General features: G+C 38.9%; 1 protein-coding gene across 1 annotated transcript in view; it reads right to left on the bottom strand.

The window, feature by feature from the left end:
* The window catches only part of LOC134754577 (tyrosine-protein kinase Abl), a 93,756-nt gene that overhangs the window by 59,169 nt on the left and 14,337 nt on the right, over positions 1 to 20,250 (bottom strand). The window contains exon 2 of the mRNA XM_063690894.1: positions 1,867 to 1,963. Coding sequence (XP_063546964.1) covers positions 1,867 to 1,963 — 97 coding nt within the window. The remainder of the gene's footprint in view (positions 1 to 1,866; positions 1,964 to 20,250) is intronic.

Raw genomic sequence — 20,250 nt, 5'->3', positions numbered from 1 at the left:
TACGTCATGTTATAGTTAAATAAAATGTCAGTACCGGTCAAGTCAACCACTAATTTAAAAACATTGTTTATTGTAATACTACGTAATCCTTCGTTCTTTTATTGATATAAATGTTTTAATGTATTTATCATTTTTCACCTCAGCAGCTCGAACAAGCCTACTTTCGTCACTCCCTGGAGTGAGGAAAGTGCGACTTTCCTCACTCCAGGGAGTGAAACAATGTAGCTTTTTAATTTAGTGAAGGCCATGAACTTCATACTACGGTGCGGTGCGGTGCGGTACCGTACGTATCTCGTATCGTATCGTATCTTATCGTATCGTACATATTATAATTCTTTTTTTTCTGTGTAATTCGAAATACATTTTAACCTTTAATATGTTCTCACTACTGAGGTGAAAAATTATGTGTGCAACACGAGAGCAAAGTTATTTTACATCTCGTGTTTTTGAGTCCCTCGCAACGCTCAAGATTCTACCTTAGGATCACTCGCTTCGCTCGTGATTCAATTATAGAATCTTTCGCTTTCTCGGGACTCAAAATAAACACTCGCAAGAAAAACCAACTTTCCTCTCTTGTTGCACAAATAACTATTTTTGCATCAGATTTTTTTTTTGCACTTTTATAATAAAGTTGTTTTGTAGTTGCGAAATTATTGTTGTGAGTTGACTTTCAACGTCTGTTGTCAAAGAGTCTCCATGCCAGTAAAATAAATTAGTGCCACAGAAAATCCTCAACATGGCGAAGGCCAAATAAAATGGGATGAATGGATAATAAAATCTCTAACATATATTAATATTCGTACAACCAAGCTTATTCAATTTGCCAACGCTATGCGAATTATGCAACTACAGCGCACCTTTACCAAAAGCAATTTTTCAATCTTTTACAATAGGAGCTCGTAGCGAATTCTTCATTTTAATATAATCCCGCGCTCCCGCTATATTGCAGTGTCTACACACACTAGTGTGTGCTCTTAAGTTACTGCTTTAATATTGGACTTTTGAGGTTCGCGAAGACAAAAAAGGTTGCTGTATAAAGCAAAGCTCGAGTAAACTCTTTAAACTAAGTAAACAACTTTTGGTCTACAACATTTGGAATTACATAAGGAGCCCGTTTATCAAAAGCTTGTAGCTTGTAATACAGGTGGAAGTCCCTTTTTGACAGCTTTTGTTAGAAAGGGACTTCCACTTGTATTACAACCCACAAGCTTTTGATAAACAGGCCCCAGGGCGCAGACTGGATGCAAGCGGCGCGGCGAGCGGAAAACCTAGGCCGTTCATACTCGTTTTGGTCGAGCGCAATGTATAAAGGGCCTGGATTTGCTGTTCGTCGTGCCGCGCGCCGCTTGTGTCAAGTCCGCGACCTAACTGGGTCTTAGTGTAAGGCCTGAGTGGACGCTCGAGTTGGGCGTGCAAGGTGCATGTTAAACAAATGCAAACGTATAGGAGAGGCCTTAGTGCACGCTGCTCAAATCACTTGTGAGCCCGACGCCACGCTGCACGCCCCGCTGAACGCTCCGCTTCGAGCGTCCACTCATCCACTAAGGCCTTACACTTAGTCTACGGCCTTAGTGGCGAGCGTCCAAGGCCTTTGAAGCTCCGTATATTGAAGACACTCGCATGTGTTTAACATGGACGCTGCACCGGATCCTTAGTCTTTGGGCTCTGATTGACGTTGTAGGCTGTTTATAGCGTCAGATTATAATTATAGAGATGTTGCTCCTCCAATACGGTCAGAGATATGCACGGACGGTGGCGGGAGCGGTCTCGCTGTCCGGCAGGTCCGGGATGTGAGGCAGCGGTCCGCTATGAAGCAGCACCTCTTGCTCGCACCCGCGCCGTGGTATCTCCCCGTCTCAGTCATACCTGTTGGCGGTGTCGAGGGGCTGCGGGGTGGCGGGAGCGGTCTCGCCATCCGGCAGGTCCGGGATGTGAGGCAGCGGACGGCTCTGGAGCAGCGCTTCTGGAATACCAGAGAAAATCGGTTCAGGCTGGTTTATAAGTACTAACAGACTGTTTTACAAACATTTTCAGTTACAATTTTGAACATCATCAGTACGATTGACAATACGATTCGTCTTGGGCTGGTCGGACCTTAATAGTAGACAATGGCGTAGTGTCCGACTACGCGCATCTGCCAGAGAGATCTGAAGAACACACCTGCATAATCTAGCTGTTAGTGCCCGACCGTAGTTTCGGTTTTGGTTTCGGTCGAAAATTCGATTTAGCCAAAAAAACTAAAGATACATTCGGGTTAAACTGTATTTTCGGTAATATCCGACCGAAGTTTCGGAAAATAGAGCAAAACCAAACCTTTACTAGTATAAAATGTAGGCAGTGTCTTCCCTTGGTACCTAATTCCAAGCATTGATCGTCCCACTTGGATCGGATCCGGGTTAAATTTATCTACGAGCGACCTCTTTCTATAACTGCAATGCTATTTACATTAGAATAATAAAGCCTACAAACCTACTTTCCTGACGCCGGCCTGATAAAAAGTTAAGTCATAACACGACTAGATACTGATGTGCCGTCGGAAATTTTTTAAATTTCCACATTGAAAAAACTACTCGTGAGTCACTCAAAAACTCTTTATAGACTAAAAAGAAGGACCGGTTCGGTATCCTATTTGAAGGGTTTGGAAGGGGTTTTACGTAAAGCTTTGCTTACCAAAGCCGATGCGCCCTCAACCCTTTTCATTTGGCTTTTAAAGCGCTATTTCAAATGGATAAGCATTTGTCTTATCGAATGTCTGATATCCGTTTCTAAGCGCTTAAAAAGTAAAAACCCTTTCTTAAAGGCAACCTCTTGCAGGAGTATCCCTAACAACGCTTATGCTATTTTCATTATTGTAATCGTAAAAATAGGATCAATATTGCAAATTTACGTTTAAAGTGAACGCCTAGGTGTCTAGCGCGGTGTCGGCACACAGGTGTCATAAATCTTAGACTTAGGAAAGGAATACCCTTACATTTGTAGCAGTAACCCTGTGAGGGAAAACCCTTTCCTAGATCTAAGTAAAATTAATGGGATATCAATTCAAAAGAAAAGGAAATAGTTGTGGCTGTTTGATAAACGACTAAGCAATTAAAGGCTTTTTTTCTGGTAAGAGGTGGACGGGTCCCTGCTCAAAAGTCTCGAGTTCCTGCCAACGCTAGTCATTTTTTTTAATTGTCTACTCTCAGTTTCTCAAAGGTTGACTGGAAGAGATCCCTTACAGGGATAAGTTCGCCTTTGTACATTGTATACCTTCTGTGTAATTGTGTATCTTAACCTGTCTTATGTGCAATAAAGTGTTTACATACATACATACATACACTAGTCCCTGATTTCGCTGCCTTTAAATTCTTGAGCGAACTATATTTAATGATACAATGATGATATTATACGCCATTTAAAACCTACGGCCTTGTGAATTGCACATCCTACGCTTTCGATACCTCTACGATTTTACCGTTCAAATTATATAATCTCGTGAATATTGTTCCGGTGCATTCAATATAATTAGGGCGCGGATGCACGGAGCGGGTGAGCTGGTTAAACAAAAAAGTATGAGCAACGTTAACTGTCGCGGATGCGTGCGACGGATTTTACCTACAATGGCACCCGCGTCACAGAGTAAATAATAGTATTATCATACAGAACGGCCACGCACCGCCCCGCCCCGAGTCGAATTACCTCGCCCCGCGACAGCAGATTGACGGCCGTTTGCCGGCCGCTCAGTACTATTTTTTTAAGCAACTTACTCACACTATGACGCATGCCGCGTGTACAGAGTACAGGCGTGCCGTTCACACATAGAAACGCAAGTGATTCTTGATGTAGGTATAGCGTGTCCGCCCAGTGCCCGCGTGCGCTTACAAGCCCTTTCAAGGCAAGGATTTAGTTTTACGATTATAGTTTTAGTAATCCGGCTCTGTTCCCTCCCTAACAAATGGCACTTTTTTTGAATGCCAATGCTTGGTTTGTTGGTGAAAATACAAAAATCGCTACATTTATGCCTTTAAAATTTGAGAAGTTCCCTCAACTCATGGATCCTATCATCAGAACTGGATTTTGACATAAATGGGACCAACTTGGATCTAAATATTTTCAAACAACAAAATAATTGACCAAATCGGTTCAGTTGGATGAAGGAGTTCTGATGTAATATACTAAATAAACCCGGCCAAGAGCGAAAGTCAAACACTGAGGATTCGAATCGCTGAAGTCCCTAGAGAAAGGCCTCAATATTGCTAATTAAAATTTTGTCAACCGTGTTGTGATCTAAAAAAGCGCATTCTCTTAACCTACTGCCACCTTAACATATGATATGTTCCTAAAGGGGCCCACTGACTATCAGTCCGCCGGAAGATATCGGCCTGTCAGTTGTTCGGAACTGTCAAATTTTTGTTCTAACTGACAGGCCGATATCGTCCGGCGGAGTGATATTCAGTGGGCCCCTTTATAGTTTAGTTTAGATATATACTATCGCAGGACGGACACAGTAAATGCAACAATAGGTATTGATCGCGAATTACATAGGTACAATACGAGTATGTACAGGTGCAGATTGAGTGGCGCACTAATACAATACATGTTAATTTGATTGATGATGGTTCACGACGTGTTTACGAACAGTAACCACATAATATTGATAACGTAAACACACTTACGATGTAGTATTTTATGCAACCGTTGTTTAAGAGAGGTCATAAAAGGCGAGTGGCGTGAGTAACAATTTGAGGCGAAGCCGAAAATTGTTAATAAAGACAGCACGAGTATTTTTTGCATATAATACTTTTTTTCTACGACCAAGAAATACAATACTTTGAAATAAAATTGTAAAAACAAATATTTTTCTGTCATATATCTAGTGGACTTCTACCTACCGTATCTACTTACTTTAAATAGTATAATCTGAGACAGTTCTGTTGGAGGATTAAAAAAAAACATGTCTATTATTCACTTTTTTGACATTTAAAATAAGGTTGGCAACAATTAAATTAAATTAAATTATCGTTTATTTCGAGCTCATGGCTAATAAAATGTTAGTACTTACAAAGATATATATAACTCCGTAATAGATGGATACAGTCTAAGGAAAAAACGTGCCTCGAAAATCACGAAAATTTGATTCTCGATCAGATGGCGCCACTAGTTTTGGCCTACTCTCGTATAGAGGGCGTTGACGGTTTCGTTTGTTATTTATAATTTTAACGCATATCAGTGAAAGAACATGGGTCAAAATCATATAAAAATAATTAATGCAAATAAAAAAATCATTTATCCATATTTAAATACTGTTTAACGTATTTTTATAAATCTTCATTTTTAGTTTTAGAGTATGTCGACAGATGGCAGTGAATTGACTGGGGTTACAAAATTTACTATGACAGTACCGCTCTAGTATAAGTTACTCTATGGTACTTACAATAAAACTTAAAAAAACTATGTTAGTGACAATAAATATCTTAACTAAATTTACAGTTACTATACACTGTTACTGGGCTTACAACACAACACCAACAGTTCCTATTTCATAAAATATTTTTTAAGTGGTCATTACACGAAGTATCGAAAAGTGCCAAAAAGATACTGCGTGTATGCAAAATGAGTTTTTGGGGAATAGACTAAAGACTTGTCTTGACAACTATAAGGTAGGGTTTTAAAGATGTGTGCACGATCCTTTAAATGACAAATAAAAGTACGGGAGTAGAAAAAAACATTAAAAAGTATTCTGATGCTCCTTCAATTTGGAAATCGATTGAAAATCATGCACATATTGAGAAGCCAGTATGAAAGTCGGCAGTATTATACTAATTAGTTATTTTTTGTATGAACCGTGTGAGTAATCATTATCTTTATACCCAGCATGTGCGGGAGAGGACGAAAAAAGCGCCATACCCCGATTTAGATCACATCTGTACATTACTTCACATCAATTTGATACCTATACTTATAATACTAAGGTTAACATTCGAGTGCACATTTTAGCTATCACATTTGTACTGTCGCCATCAGATATATCGGAGCGGCCGAGGCGCTCCCAAATATCTGAACACGCTTCTATTGTCAAGGCGTTAGTGTGCGTGTTCAGATATTTTTGAGCACCTCGGCCGCTCCGATATATCTGATGGCGACTGTACGTCCGTCTAAGGAATATTCAAACCTATTCATGTTTAAATAAGATTCGTTTTTGTATAAGCTTTAACGTAAACGATCTCGATTTAAAATGATATGGAGACTGACTTTTTGTTTTAGCACGTAGAAGTGTGTCACGACGAGAAATAATTATATATTTGTGTGACAATGCGTTGTTAATGACCAAAACTGAATAAGGTAATTAGCAGTAGATAAGTACAAAAGAAACTAAGGATATTAAGTATCTACATTGTCCAAGTAGAGCAGGGGTTTTCAAAGTGGGGGGCGTGCGCCCCCCTACCACATTTGAAGGGGGGCGCGGAGCCTCGGGAATTAAACTTGTTTGATTTTGAAAACTAGAGTATTTAGGTACGAAGGGGGGCGTGGGAATTTCATTATAGGCAGCAGGGGGACGTGCCTAAAAAACGTTTGGGAACCCCTGAAGTAGAGACTGGTTAACTACATCAGCGACGGAAGTTCTCGGTACTTTTTGGACTTCGTAAAACGGTCCATATATCTGACACTTGTTAGACACATATCACTGAAAGTTATCCCTTCTCCATAAATATACCCCGCCCGTACATTTGTACATTACCACAGAATAAGTAATATTATTATCATACAGAACGGCCACGCACCGGCACCGCCTCGAATTACCTCGCCCCGCGACAGCAGATTGACGACCGTTTGCCGGCCGCTCAGTACTATTTTTAAGAAACTTACACACACTATGATGACGCGTGTACAGACGTGCCGTTCACACATAGAAACGCAAGTGATTTTTGATGTATAGCGTGTCCGCCTTGTGACATTACCCAATACATAATTTATCTCCGGATTGAAAGTTGCACGCTCTTACCACTAGGACACCAGCGCTCTTTGAGTATTTGTCCTCCTCCTTGCTTCGTTCTCCTCAGTCACAAGGCGGACACGCTATACATCAAAAATCACTTGCGTTTATATGTGTGAACGGCACGTCTGTACATGCGTTATGCGTCATAGTGTAAGTTGCTAAAAAACAGTACTGAGCGGCCGGCAAACGGCCGTCAATGTGCTGCCGCGGGGCGAGGTAATTAGAGTCGGGGCGGGGCGGTGCTTGGCCGTTCTGTATGATAATACTATTACTTATTCTGTGCCTCAGTGCTGAGGGCCGTGACTTCATTCCGGATGGCATATTTCCAGGCATTCCAATCTCTTGCGACTTCTAAAGCATGGATATTTGAGTATAGTAACTGCAATAAAAGGACTGAAACCAATCGCATGGAGCGTCCTTGTCTGCCTTTGAGCGTCACAGTCGTCAAAAGGGACTGAAATCAATACGCATATACGGAGCTTCCTCGTCGGCCTTTGAACGTCACAGAGCGCATTGGAAACTAACTAAACACCGATATCAAACTTGCAGTTTATTGGAAACGAGGGCTATACGTACCTACCCCAATGTTCGAAATTATCCAGATAATTAAAGTCTTTAATAGTTATCGCGATAATTCTACCAGTGGTGCCAACATCCATATGGCGCTATTGCTATATTTATTATCTTTGAATTCTTTGATAGTAAAAAATAATGATTGGGGCATTTTTTTCTATGTACAAATTAAAAACTGACCTAATATTGCTTATTTTTTTGGATTAAGCATTGAAATTTCAATCTAATTATATTTCGTAAATTTTAGGTTATTATCATATCGATAATTATCAGGCATTAAAATCACGATAATTATCAAGATAACTATTATTGATAGTCATCCTTTCTAACCCTGACCCACCCTAAATTCGTCTTTAGTACGTCGAGTTAATAAATATGTATACATTTCTTCATCTAAATCCATCGCAATAACTGACATTTGGTATACCATATCCTTATTAGTACTTATTACAAAGACATAGGCGTATTCTAATTGTGATTAAGTCAAGAATAATAATAGAAGGCTAATAAACGTTAATTTGAGAGAATCTCGGCTACAAAGTGAATGCTCCGATGTCACCTTTCCAGATTTTGAGATTATGTCACTATTGCGTAAGAGAGAGAAAGGAGACATGGCGGGCGGAAATTAAACTTTTTATAGTTTTTTATATTAAACGGTGTAACGATGACAACTAATTATTTGGGTCCTCATCTTGATTTAAAGCAGATAAAAGCAAGCGAACAACACATAATGTATAAGCCACGAAATGGTCCCGACTCAGCATGGTGCTAGCTTGGCTGTTGGGTTCCGTCGGGGCCATGAGCGTGGGATGCATGGAGTGTGACACAATATTTAAAATAATGAATAAAAATTACACATCATTATAACAAACATATTTGAAACTAAATTAATAACAAAATCAATATATTTTTCTAAAGTTTAAGGGTCCCCAGTAATCTCCATACAAACGTAGTTACGCTCTCATTTTAAAACGAGTAGCTAGTTTGCTCTGAAACTTTGTACTTACAATAGAAAAAGGTAAATCTATGTCTGTAATTAGTTTATGGTGCTTTAGATGCCATAGTTAAATAAATACAGCGAATTTAAGTTGTTCATACAAAACTTTTTTTGCTCTATTTCGTTTGTTTTATAAACTGGAGCTATATAAACTAATTACAGACCTAGATATACCTCATGTATGCGCAAAGTTTCATTACAATCCAACACGTAGTTTTAAAATGAGAACGGAACTCCGTTTGTATGGGAAAGTGAAATTCGGCCGAGGACTCTTAAGGGCAGCCTTTGTTATTAAACAACAAAGTCCTTACAATAAAATAAAGAAGCCAGAAAACAGCCAAGAAAGAAATTCGATACGTATATAGTAACCAAGGAAATAAGTATTATGAAACGAAAATGTTTTCATGTTTCCATTTCATTTCTGTTACTGCCGTTACTGGGACCACAGATTAAACAAGAGCACATTTTTTGTGGACAATCTTACACAGATCGATCTTGCCCCAAACTCGGCAAAGCTTGTACCAGGCGACGATATACAGATATAGCAAAGATATATGTAACTCCATATGAGACAAGTAAAGTCTAAGGATAAAACGTGCCTCGGAATGGCGCCACACCTTTGGCCTATACTCGGGTCACCGGGTAGATGGCGTTGGCGACACCGTTTAATATTTAACAATTTTAACACATATCAGTGAAAGAACATGGGTCATATTCATATGGCGTTTAAAAAAAATCATATAAGGTGCGTTGGGATAAGATTAAAAGGGTTTTTCATGCGGGGTAAGATGAAATGTCACTCGTAATGCTTCGGCATACGGACGATTTTTTGTCTTACCCCTCATGAAAAACCCTTTCAATCTTATCCCAACGCAAGATGCGTTGGGGTAAGATTGAAAGGGTTTTTATGTTACTGTAAAAGCCCGAAATACGGTAAAACCTAGGTGAGTCGGGTTGTGCAAGTAACATTTCACCCAGTTCCCGGTTTCCAATGAAGCTGAAAATTTGCATACATATGTAAATCGGATGGCAATGCAATATTATGGTACCATCGAGCTGATCTGATGATGGATACAAGAGGTGGCCATAGGAACTCTGTGATAAAACAACGCAACCTAATTGTGTTTGGGGTTTTTAGAATTGTCTCGACGAGTATTAGTTGTATGTGGAAAGAAAAGTACAGTCAGAGATAAAAGCTTGTACCAAAAATGTAATTTTACCCAAAAACTTATTTAAGTATCACTATTACTATTACCAAAATGTCCACAATATTAAAAGTGTCTTTGCTTGTTCCTTTATTAACACATTCACTGCCAACGTTTTCGTAGCGCTACGCTCGTAGCCGATCCCAGCATTTTCCCGCTTTGTAGAGGGAAGCGCCTACGAAAAGCCAACTCCCCTGGGGAGTCACTGGCACTGAATGTGTTAACTAGACGGACTACTGGATCCCAAGCTGCTGGTAGAGAAAAGCCATCTTCCCTATTAAAGTTCGGATATTTCTTAATCTCAATGGCCTCGCGCAACTTTCTGGGAATACATATCGGCACTACTTTGAAAAAATCTCGTATCTCACATGCTACTCAAAGTTGAAAGGCAGTAACTCTGTATACCTGTATTCATCCTATACGATACGTTTTTAGGGTTCCGTACCCAAAAAGTAAAAACGGGACCCTATTACTAAGACTTCGCTTTGTCTGTCTGTTTGTCTGTCTGTCTGTCTGTCCGTCTGTCACCAAGCTGAACTCACGAACCGTGATAGTTGACAGTTGAAATTTTCACATATGATGTATTTCTGTTGCCGCTATAACAACAAATACTAAAAACAGAATAAAATAAATATTTAAGTGGGGCTCTCATACAACAAATGGGTTTTTTTGCAGTTTTTATGCGTAATGGTGCAGTTTTTATGCGTAACTGAGTACTTTGATGACAATATAACTATATAATTCTAATTCTAACGACTTGACATTTAACTATAACTATATATTTTTTAGTATTTAATTATTAACATTCTAATTTGCTATAATTATAAAATTTATTTCTTGACGATAATTCACCAATGTTATATATTTACTACGATATGATTATTATTATATTTCCACTGAAAGTACCAATTTAAACATATCTTGCTTTATATAAATTAATTCTTTAGCTTTAACTAGTTTTTAAGACAGGCTACGCCCTTGAAATGTTACCATGTACCAAACCTCTATGTAACACCTTTAATAACCATGGTTTTTGCATGAAATAAATGAAATGAAATGAACCCTTCGTGCGCGAGCCCGACTCGCAGTTGGCCGGTTTTGTTCAAAGTATAGTTCTGACGTATCGCTTCTCCTTGGCAAGAACCAGAGGCTTATGAAACTTTATTGAGTGATTGGAAGATCCATGATTCGTGACATGTTCTCAGACTGCAGATTTTGGTCAACGGTGCTTGACATCAGCTATGTGTTCCTTCACCCGAGTAGAAATGCTTCGGCTTCGCTTCGTCTGCTCAACATATGTGCCATTTTCAACCAAAAGGGTACTATTGTCGCTTGTCAGTAAGGCGCTATTTCCATATAGCTTCAATTAGAAATCAACCTTATCGACAAGCGACAATGTGGTACCTTTTAGTTGAAAACGTCACATATTTGAGATATTTTCTATGAAAAGGGACCTTATTGTCGATGGCGCTTACACCGCACAGCGTCGCGCGGCATTGTATTTATACCGGAGCATCGTTAATAATGGCGTAAGCGCCATCGACAATTAGGTCCCTTTTTATAGAAAATATCACATTTATTTAATGTTACATACAAAATTTGTACAGCGTTGTTATGCTGCTATAGCAAAACTAATGCACTATACAAATTAATGAAAAAAAAAAGAAAAATTATATACAAGAAGTGACAGAAAATAAAACAATTTCAAGTAACATCAAGAGTTTCATAGTACGCCAGACGTGTCCGACATACATTCGCCCGAGAAGTTGCAAAAATATCACTTTCTGGTGCCCTTATTATGACAATAGCGAGTTCAACAGTCTTACGGTCCGGCCACGACATCGCGGCGGCAGCGGCGAGCGACGGCCATAGGTTGGAGCGAGACACAGCGATCGGACCTTTCGTTCCCACCTATGGCCGCCACTCGCCGCTGCCGCCGCCGCGCGATGTCGTGGCCGGGCCGTTAGGGCTCGCACAGAGCCGGAGAGTTTTTGTGCGCAGTGCATATGAAAGAGCACATTCACAGTCCAGCAAACTTCTCATCTAGAATCTAGACTAATCCATTAGAGACGGGCTGGACAGTGTCCGTGCCCAATTAAGTACCTACTACATATTACGTATGTGTTAACTGCTAACATATCAATATCCCACTGCATTTCTAAGTATCGATCGTTGCTACTAATAGTGAATGACGTCAATAATAGTCAATTCATAATTTAAGCGGCAAGCCCTTGACCGTACCGTGTCAATACTGACTGAGCTATTTACAAGCGTTAGAGGAAAGGGGACGTCCGCTCAACACAAACGTAGTTTCCATTTTCCTTAAATATTGACATTGCAGAAAATATTTTTACACAAATTAATGTATATTTACCATAGCCATGCATAGCATGTGTAGTGAGGGACCAAGTGAAATGGGAATTGATTTTGTATAGATAATAAGAGTGAATGCTCCTAGCATTCAAAAATTTGTATGGAAATTGTTTTTCGCTTCCAATTCTTTCAAAAAATCGAAAAAAAACGAATTTTGCCAGGTGAATAGAGTTAGACCAAGATAAGTCTTGCAACGATTTTTATAGATAGCACACGCAGTGCAAGTGTTATTTATACGTGATAATTTCATAAAGTTTGATGGTACGGTTAAAATAACACTTGAACTGCGTGTGCCATCAAGATCGCTGCAGAATTATCTTGGCCTATTTAGTACCTACAACTTTTACTATAGGTACTATAGAAAGCACCGACATTTGTTCTGCGGAAATGTATGAAACAGCGCTTTTTTTTACTGCGATTTCGGGTTCGGTCCCATAGTAAATGTTGCTCAGTATGGATTTACCTAGCAAAATATACTAAGGATGGAAAATACAATCTGTTTTTTAGGGTTCCGTACCCAAAGGGTAAAAACGGGACCCTATTACTAAGACTCCGCTGTCCGTCTGTCTGTCTGTCACCAGGCTGTAACTCATGATCCGTGATAGCTAGACAGTTGAAATTTTCACAGATGATGTATTCTGTTGCTATAACAACAAATACTAAAAAGTACGGAACCCTCGGTGCGCGAGTCCGACTGCACTTGGCCGGTTTTTCGTTTACTCGCACACCCGCTCCGTGCATAAGCGCTGGCCCAATATTACATGGTTCTATGTTTCACTTTTATCGAACTGAAATTTGAACTTTATCATAGTGACATTAAGTCGAATTTCAACTATCTTGAAAATGTAACATAGAACCCTATTATATTGGGGCAGCGAGTTAGCGGACGCCCTTAAGCAGAAGACGGGCAAAGCGATGCTGCGGTTTAACAATATAAATCTGTAAGAATAGTGGTTTTAATTTCAGTTATAACGAGGCTGGATGTTTATAATGGAGTTCTGAAGGCAAAGAAAATTATTGTCGGAGAAAAATAGAAAAAAATAAAAGTGGCAGGAACTGCGTGGGATAGGAAATTATATTTCTAGGAAGAAAGTGAATAAATGTGTCGTTTTCAAGCAAAAGGTACCATAGTCGCTTGCCATTAGGACGCTCTGACAGGTTTTTCGTATAAAGATACAAGCAATTTTTGTCCTTATGGTAAGCGACAATGTGGTACTTACCTTTGATTGAAAACGTCACAATTGACGACTTTTTTGATATAAAACTTGGTGACTTAGCAAAACAGTCAAGGAATTTAATTTCAGTACCATTTCGTACCTTGTCACAGTGACAATCAATATGAAAGTTGCAAGGGACCTCATACTATTGTCACTGTGACAAGGTACGAAATTGTACTGAAATTGAATTCCGTGACCTCTATTTTTTTCGCTGCTTTTAGTAAGCATGGCGTTCCATATCTCAATATTGTACTTACAACTAGCTACCCGCCCCAGCTTCGCACGGGTTAACAAATTATACACCTAAACATTCCTCAAGAATCACTCTATTGATAGGTGAAAACCGCATTAAAATCAGTTAACTAGGTTTTGAGTTTATCGCGAATATACAAATAAAAATTACAAACAGAGATACGCGGCGGGGGGACTTTGTTTTATAAGGTGTAGCGATTACCGGACTCTATCAAAAATGTGTGTTAAAAAAGCAAATTATAAAGGAATGGGGGCGGGACCACCCACGTCGCCACAGATCGTTTTTTGTCTCACGTGTGGACACATTTATATAACCATTCGCACACCTTATTACTGATACATAAGGTATACAATGGCTAGTTTAATGTGTAGCTGTAATCATCGTCAACATCTACAAAGTTAAGAGTGACACGAACCTAACCGCCGCGCCGCCATATAATAGGCATGATGACACATGTCGAATTTTATAACAAAATCTATTGCGAGGTTTAGACTAGAAAGAACTTGCATGCAATTTTCGTTACATTGCGGTATCTGATCAAACTTTTGAATACAGTTTACTTTAGTAGTCGGCAATGTAACTTAAATTGCATGCTAGTTCTTGCTAGTCTAAACCTCGCTTATAGATAATTTAAAATTATTGTTACCGACTGTATGTAGTTACTGTAAGCCGCGGCATGAAACTGTGTCAAGTTGAAACTAGGTAGGAAGCTAGATAGGCGCAAAACAGGAACGGTTGTGCCAACGGACGCCATGTTTTTATAATAGTTAGTAACTTTGGTGCATTGGCGTAGGTATATGTATGTAGCTACTGGGGCCCGTTTCTCAAAAGCTTGTAACTTTTAATACAAGCGGATGTCACTTTTTGACAGCTTTTGTTAGAAAGGGACTTCCACATGTATTACAAGCTACAAGCTTTCGAGAAAGGGGCCCCTGGTAATTAAGACTAAATTTAAAAATTCCTTCAGAATCGTTTTATAGCACTAAAATCTGCGGCTAGTATATACTTTGCAATTATATCAACAATAAACAATTTATAGAACATGATCAGCTAGTAAAGCCATTATATAATGACTTTTTTAAAGAATCTTATCTTCTTATTCTTTAATAAGAATAAACCCTTAGGCCTTTGCCTGTGCACACCGGGTGCGTGTGCGTAGACATGCACGTGCGCGTTATAATATATAGATCCTTATGAGAGACGGCACACCGCTTGCGTGACGTGTGCGTGCGCGGCTCCAACATTTTGCGCACGTGCGTGTGCTCTGGCCGCCAGTAGCCATCAGATATATCGGAGCGGCCGAGGTGCTCAAAAATATCTGAACACGCACTCTATCGCCTTGACAATAGAGGCATGTTCAGATATTTGTGAGCACCTTGGCCGCTCCGATATATCTGATGGCGACTGTACGTCCTTTTGCATGTATGGCTTTGTGTATAGGAATCCTCCATTATCGCACTTCGGTAATAATGACACATGGCAGGACACGCTATACATCAAAAATCACTTGCGTTTCTATGTGTGAACGGCACATCTGTACACGCGGCATGCGTCATAGTGTGAGTAAGTTGCTTAAAAATAGTACTGAGCGGGCAGCAAACGGCCGTCAATCTGCTGTCGCGGGGCGAGGTAATTCTAGTCGGGGCGGGGCGGTGCGTGGCCGTTCTGTATGATAATACTATTACTTATTCTGTGATAATGGTTCAAGTCGGCCCCACCTGGGCAAGTCTCCCGAACTCCCCCTCTACAAGGTTTCACCTAATACAATGCAATGTCGGTTAGGCTATTCATTAAACAGGAGAACATCACAGCCGTCGCAGGATGCACGCTGCACTTGACTTTGATACGATGATGGACATACATGCAACCGAATAGGTGAATATGCGTGCCGCGCAGACATATAACTAAATAGACGTCACTTTTAACACCTTTGCTGCGGCAACCAGCTTGGCAGATAGCGGAGCAAGGTACTTTTATATAAAGGTAACGTTTGGACTAGCTTGTTTGGATACCTAAAGTATAGATATCGGTACCGGAATTCTACTTTATCGGTCGGATACCCGGTCAAAATCATTTTTAAAGGTACTTTTATTTTAAGGTACCGATTGGACGGAAGCTTGTTTGGATACCCTTAGTACTGATATCGGTACCGGAATGCTACTTTAACGGACGGGTACTTTTAAAAAGACGGGTCAAAACCGTTTTTAAAGGTACCTTTTCAGTCCCTGCAGCTCGGATCAATAATGTAATAATGGAAAAAGTGGTGTAAATGTGGTTAAATAAAATGATGAAAATGATAATATACATATACTGATAATGTTAATGATACTTGTTTATTTGATAATAATGTCCGGAGGAAAACATTGTATTTTCCCATAATTATACGATAATTATCGCGATAGTTATCAAGGAGTACAATTATCTTGATCATTTCGAATAGGCCATTTTATTTAAAGTTTAGATTACATTTTTCTTAATTTGTGTATCTTTATGTTGCGCTTACGTGATCTATTTAGATTATATCTCTGTGTGAAACGCACACAAAGAACAAAATAGGTGCATGTGCATACTGCGCATACGTAAACACAGAGACAAGTGTTGATTGAATATGAACCAATCAAGCTGACAAGTTGATATTGTGCATTACTGCTGTTTCGTTTTGCTTTAAACAATGACTGACATCATAGCAGTAACATCAACACTATTAAGAAGAAATACAATTAAGTAAATTTTAAAATATTATAATAGTGTTTACAATAATAAAATTTAATTCGTATATTTCAGGTATAGCATATAAAAAAGTCGTTAAAATGCACTTATTAAAAACTAACGACACAAGCTATGTATACTAAGAATCATACTTATGTAAGATATAGGATATAATATTGTTTTTCTTTATGTTATTCTCGAACTCCCCATCGGCACACAAACCTCCATAAGGTTTTTGCCTACGATGGGTCTTGTAATAATCTAACAAACTGTAATTTGTTTCCTTATTCAATAAATAAAAAAATTAAAAAAAGGTACTTAACACCCATAGTTACATCACAAACAAGTCAAACAATAAAAATAAAATAAAATATAAATTAACTAAAATTAATAATCAAAAACGGTCAAAATAATTAATCATAATAATTTAAAACACTAATAATACTGACGGAATTGTAGTATATTGTGTATAATGGGCTGCAAACAAGAAACTTCCTGCCTCGCACAGCTAAACTGTGGAATGAACTGTCGCCTGCGGTATTTCCGGACCGATATGACCTTCAAACCTTCAAGAAAAGAGCGTATTCCCATCTTAAAGGCCGGCAACGCACTTACAACCCCTCTGGTGTTGCGGGTGTCCATGGGCGGCGGTAATCGCTTTCCATCAGGTGATCCGTCTGCTCGTTTGCCTCCTATTTCATAAACAAAAAAAAAAAAAAAACAGCCCGAAGCCGAAGGCGAGGGCTTAGTGAACACGAATTCGTAATTCCATTATCGCCTGTGACACACACAATGTTTTTCATCACACATGTGAGGAAAAAAAGTGAATTAAATAAAACTTCTGAATAATTTCATACATACATTAGATCACTGGGTAGAAATTCAGTATTTACGGACCGCATCACAGTGTGACAAAAATACCTATAATTAAGCCTTGTTATATAGTAAATTAGTATGAGTTTCGTTTATTTGAGAAAGCAATTAAACAAATGAAATGCTACTTTATTTTGTTTATGAAGGGTTCTAATTAGATTAAACTAAGTGGGCCTTACTTAGGTTAATCGTGAAAAGGTAACAGAGAGACACAAAGGGGTCCACTGATTATCAGTCCGCCGGACGATATCGGCCTGTCAGTTAGAACAAAAATTTGACAGTTCCGAACAACTGACAGGCCGATATCGTCCGGCGGACTGGTATTCAGTGGGCCCTCACTCACTTTCGCATTTATATTATAAGTATATTAGTAGGTACTAAGATAAACTTGCTTTAATTTTATAATTTGCAGTTATCATTTTATCACTATAAAATTGCCATCTAATCCATCTATAAAGAAAATAACAGTAACGGGTATAAAATCTAGTTAATTTCACAGGAAAGTGTAGGAAGAAGTAATAAAAATAAATACACTTCACTGCAACCAGCTATTAAACTGATTGGAAATAAATAAGACTCGTTTCATTTCTAGGTTCCCAGCACAACCCAGGTAGCAAAGTGACGTCAGCGACGTAAAAGTGACGTCATTTATACGTCATAAATACGTAACAGACGTCATAATGACGTATAAATGCTACCTGGGAATTCCTTATTCACCAAACAATCTCTTCGTGCGTGGTAAGTGACAAAACGTCGTAGTTGGAAAAATCCCTCCTGCCAAAACCCACAAGAGGGGAAAGCCATAAAAAAAAACTCAAGAGAATCAACGAGCATGCGATTTCTGTTAATTAAAGTAATAAAAATTACAATTATTGTAACAGGTAAACTGTAACAGCCTTAAAGTTTGTAGTCTATGATTGTTCATTATTTTAGTATGTGGGTATTTTTGCACTTTGTAATTTTTTCCTCAGTCACCCGTTGACCACGAACGCTGTAAAGGGTTCGAAACGTCGGGATGTATTATAAATTCAATACACGCGATATAATCCGTTTTCATAGTTTTATTTCATAGGTAAACTGTAGTAAAGGACCTCCAAGAAAATCACTACACTTGATAAAACAAGGTCCCCCACCGCGTCTATCTGTGTGTCTTCTTGTTCTATTACCTAGCGTTATCCCGGCCTTTGCCAGGGTCCGCTTTCCTGCTTGCCTTTCTCCACTTTGCTCAATCCTGGGCGTCCTCTCGCGTAAGCCCGTTTGCGCTCATATCCGCTTTCACGACATCGAGCCATCGCTTTTTTGGTCTGCCCTGGGGTCGGGGGCCGTCAAGGGCTAGGTTAAATCAAATCAAATTTCAAATCAAATTTTTATTTATTGTAGGTACACAAAAATATTTTCAGGGTTGTTAAGATTAACTTAAATTAAACACAGTTGACAAAATGTACCTGGTATAGAAAAATACAGTCAGGTTACTCTGGTTCCTACACTAGGCTTAGCCTGTCTCGTAGGTAACCCAGACTCGAATGAGTTTAGTTTAGTTTGAGTTTATACAATTAATTAACATAAAGAAAGAAGCAAGCATTCTAAAACTATCTTAAGGCATATGTTTCCCACGTGGTCAGCTGTGTGTATGTATTATAAACTGAAATAAATGTCATATACTAAGAAACAAGTGACCAAGGCCTCCAGTGCCCCAGGCTGGAATCGAACCAGCGTACTCTGCTATCGCGGCAGGTGCCTGTGCCATTCGGCCAACGGGCCACGGCAGCATAGGTCGAATTTTTCCACGTATATCTTCTTACTGAAGGCTTATGGCGCCCCCTCCATCGGCATATCGTCGTTATACTTAATCAACCTCATATCTGCAACAATCATTTGATGGAAATGTCGCTTTTCTTTCATTCGGAATACGGGTGTTTTTGTCATCAAATGAGTGTTGCAGATACGAGGTTGAGTAAGTATATGGCGGTTCGATTCCAGCCTGGGGCACTGGAGGCCTTGGTCACTTGTTTCTTAGTATATGACATTTATTTCAGTTTATAATTTATATAGTAGCGTTTTTATTTGAAATAAAAAAAAATCTGAAAATAATTTAATTTTTTTCTAATACTTCTAAGCAAAGAGGATATATTATAATATTATAGAGCGGTACTGTCATAGTTAATTTTGTAACCACAGTAAATTCACTGCCATCTATCGACACACTTTAAAACTGAAAATTTATAAAAAATACGATAAAATGTATTTAAATATGCATAAATGATTTTTTTTATTTAATTTTTTTTATTATTTTGACCCATGTCCTTTCACTGATATGAGTTAAAATTGTTAAATAACAAACGAAACCGTCAACGCCCTGTATACGAGAGTAGGCCAAAGGTAGTAGCGACACCTGATCGAGAATCAAATTTTCGTGATTTTCGAGGCACGTTTTTTCCTTAGAATGTATCCATCTATTACGGAGTTATATCTATGTTTGCTTCTAAGTGAATGTACTATGTTCGCGATATCCTCAAAAACTACTGAACGTATTTTCATGCGGTTTTCACCTATCAATAAGAGTGATTATTGAAGAAGGTTTAGTTGATTATTACGATTTTTTGAAACCCGTGCGTAGCCTTGGCGGGTCGCTAGTACTTACTAATAAGATTTGGAGGTGTTATAAGTTATAAGGCTTCCTAAAGGGGCCCACTGACTATCAGTCCGCCGGACGATATCGGCCTGTCAGTTAGAACAAAAAATTGACAGTTCCGAACAACTGACAGGCCGATATCGTCCGGCGCACTGATAGTCAGTGGGCCCCTTAAGCGACAAAGTAGCGATTTATATCTTCTCTAACATTTGGTACACCTCGTGAGCATAGCTTAGAACTGAATAAACGTATGGCTCCGCCATTTAAAAAAAAAATAAAAAAAATACACGGTGGCTAAAAAAATAAGTGCATTCCCGTTGCCAGGAACGTTTTGCGATTATACTGAGCAACTTTTACTATGGGACCAACCACGAAATCGCGAAAAAAATTTTGGCTGTTTCACACATTTTGGCTAGTCCATTTTCTATGAAAGGGTTTTTTT

This window comes from Cydia strobilella, chromosome Z (genome assembly GCF_947568885.1).
Source record: "Cydia strobilella chromosome Z, ilCydStro3.1, whole genome shotgun sequence".
Taxonomy (NCBI): domain Eukaryota; kingdom Metazoa; phylum Arthropoda; class Insecta; order Lepidoptera; family Tortricidae; genus Cydia; species Cydia strobilella.
The sequence above is the reverse complement of the archived record's forward strand: the minus strand, read 5'-3'. Positions and strand labels throughout refer to the sequence as shown.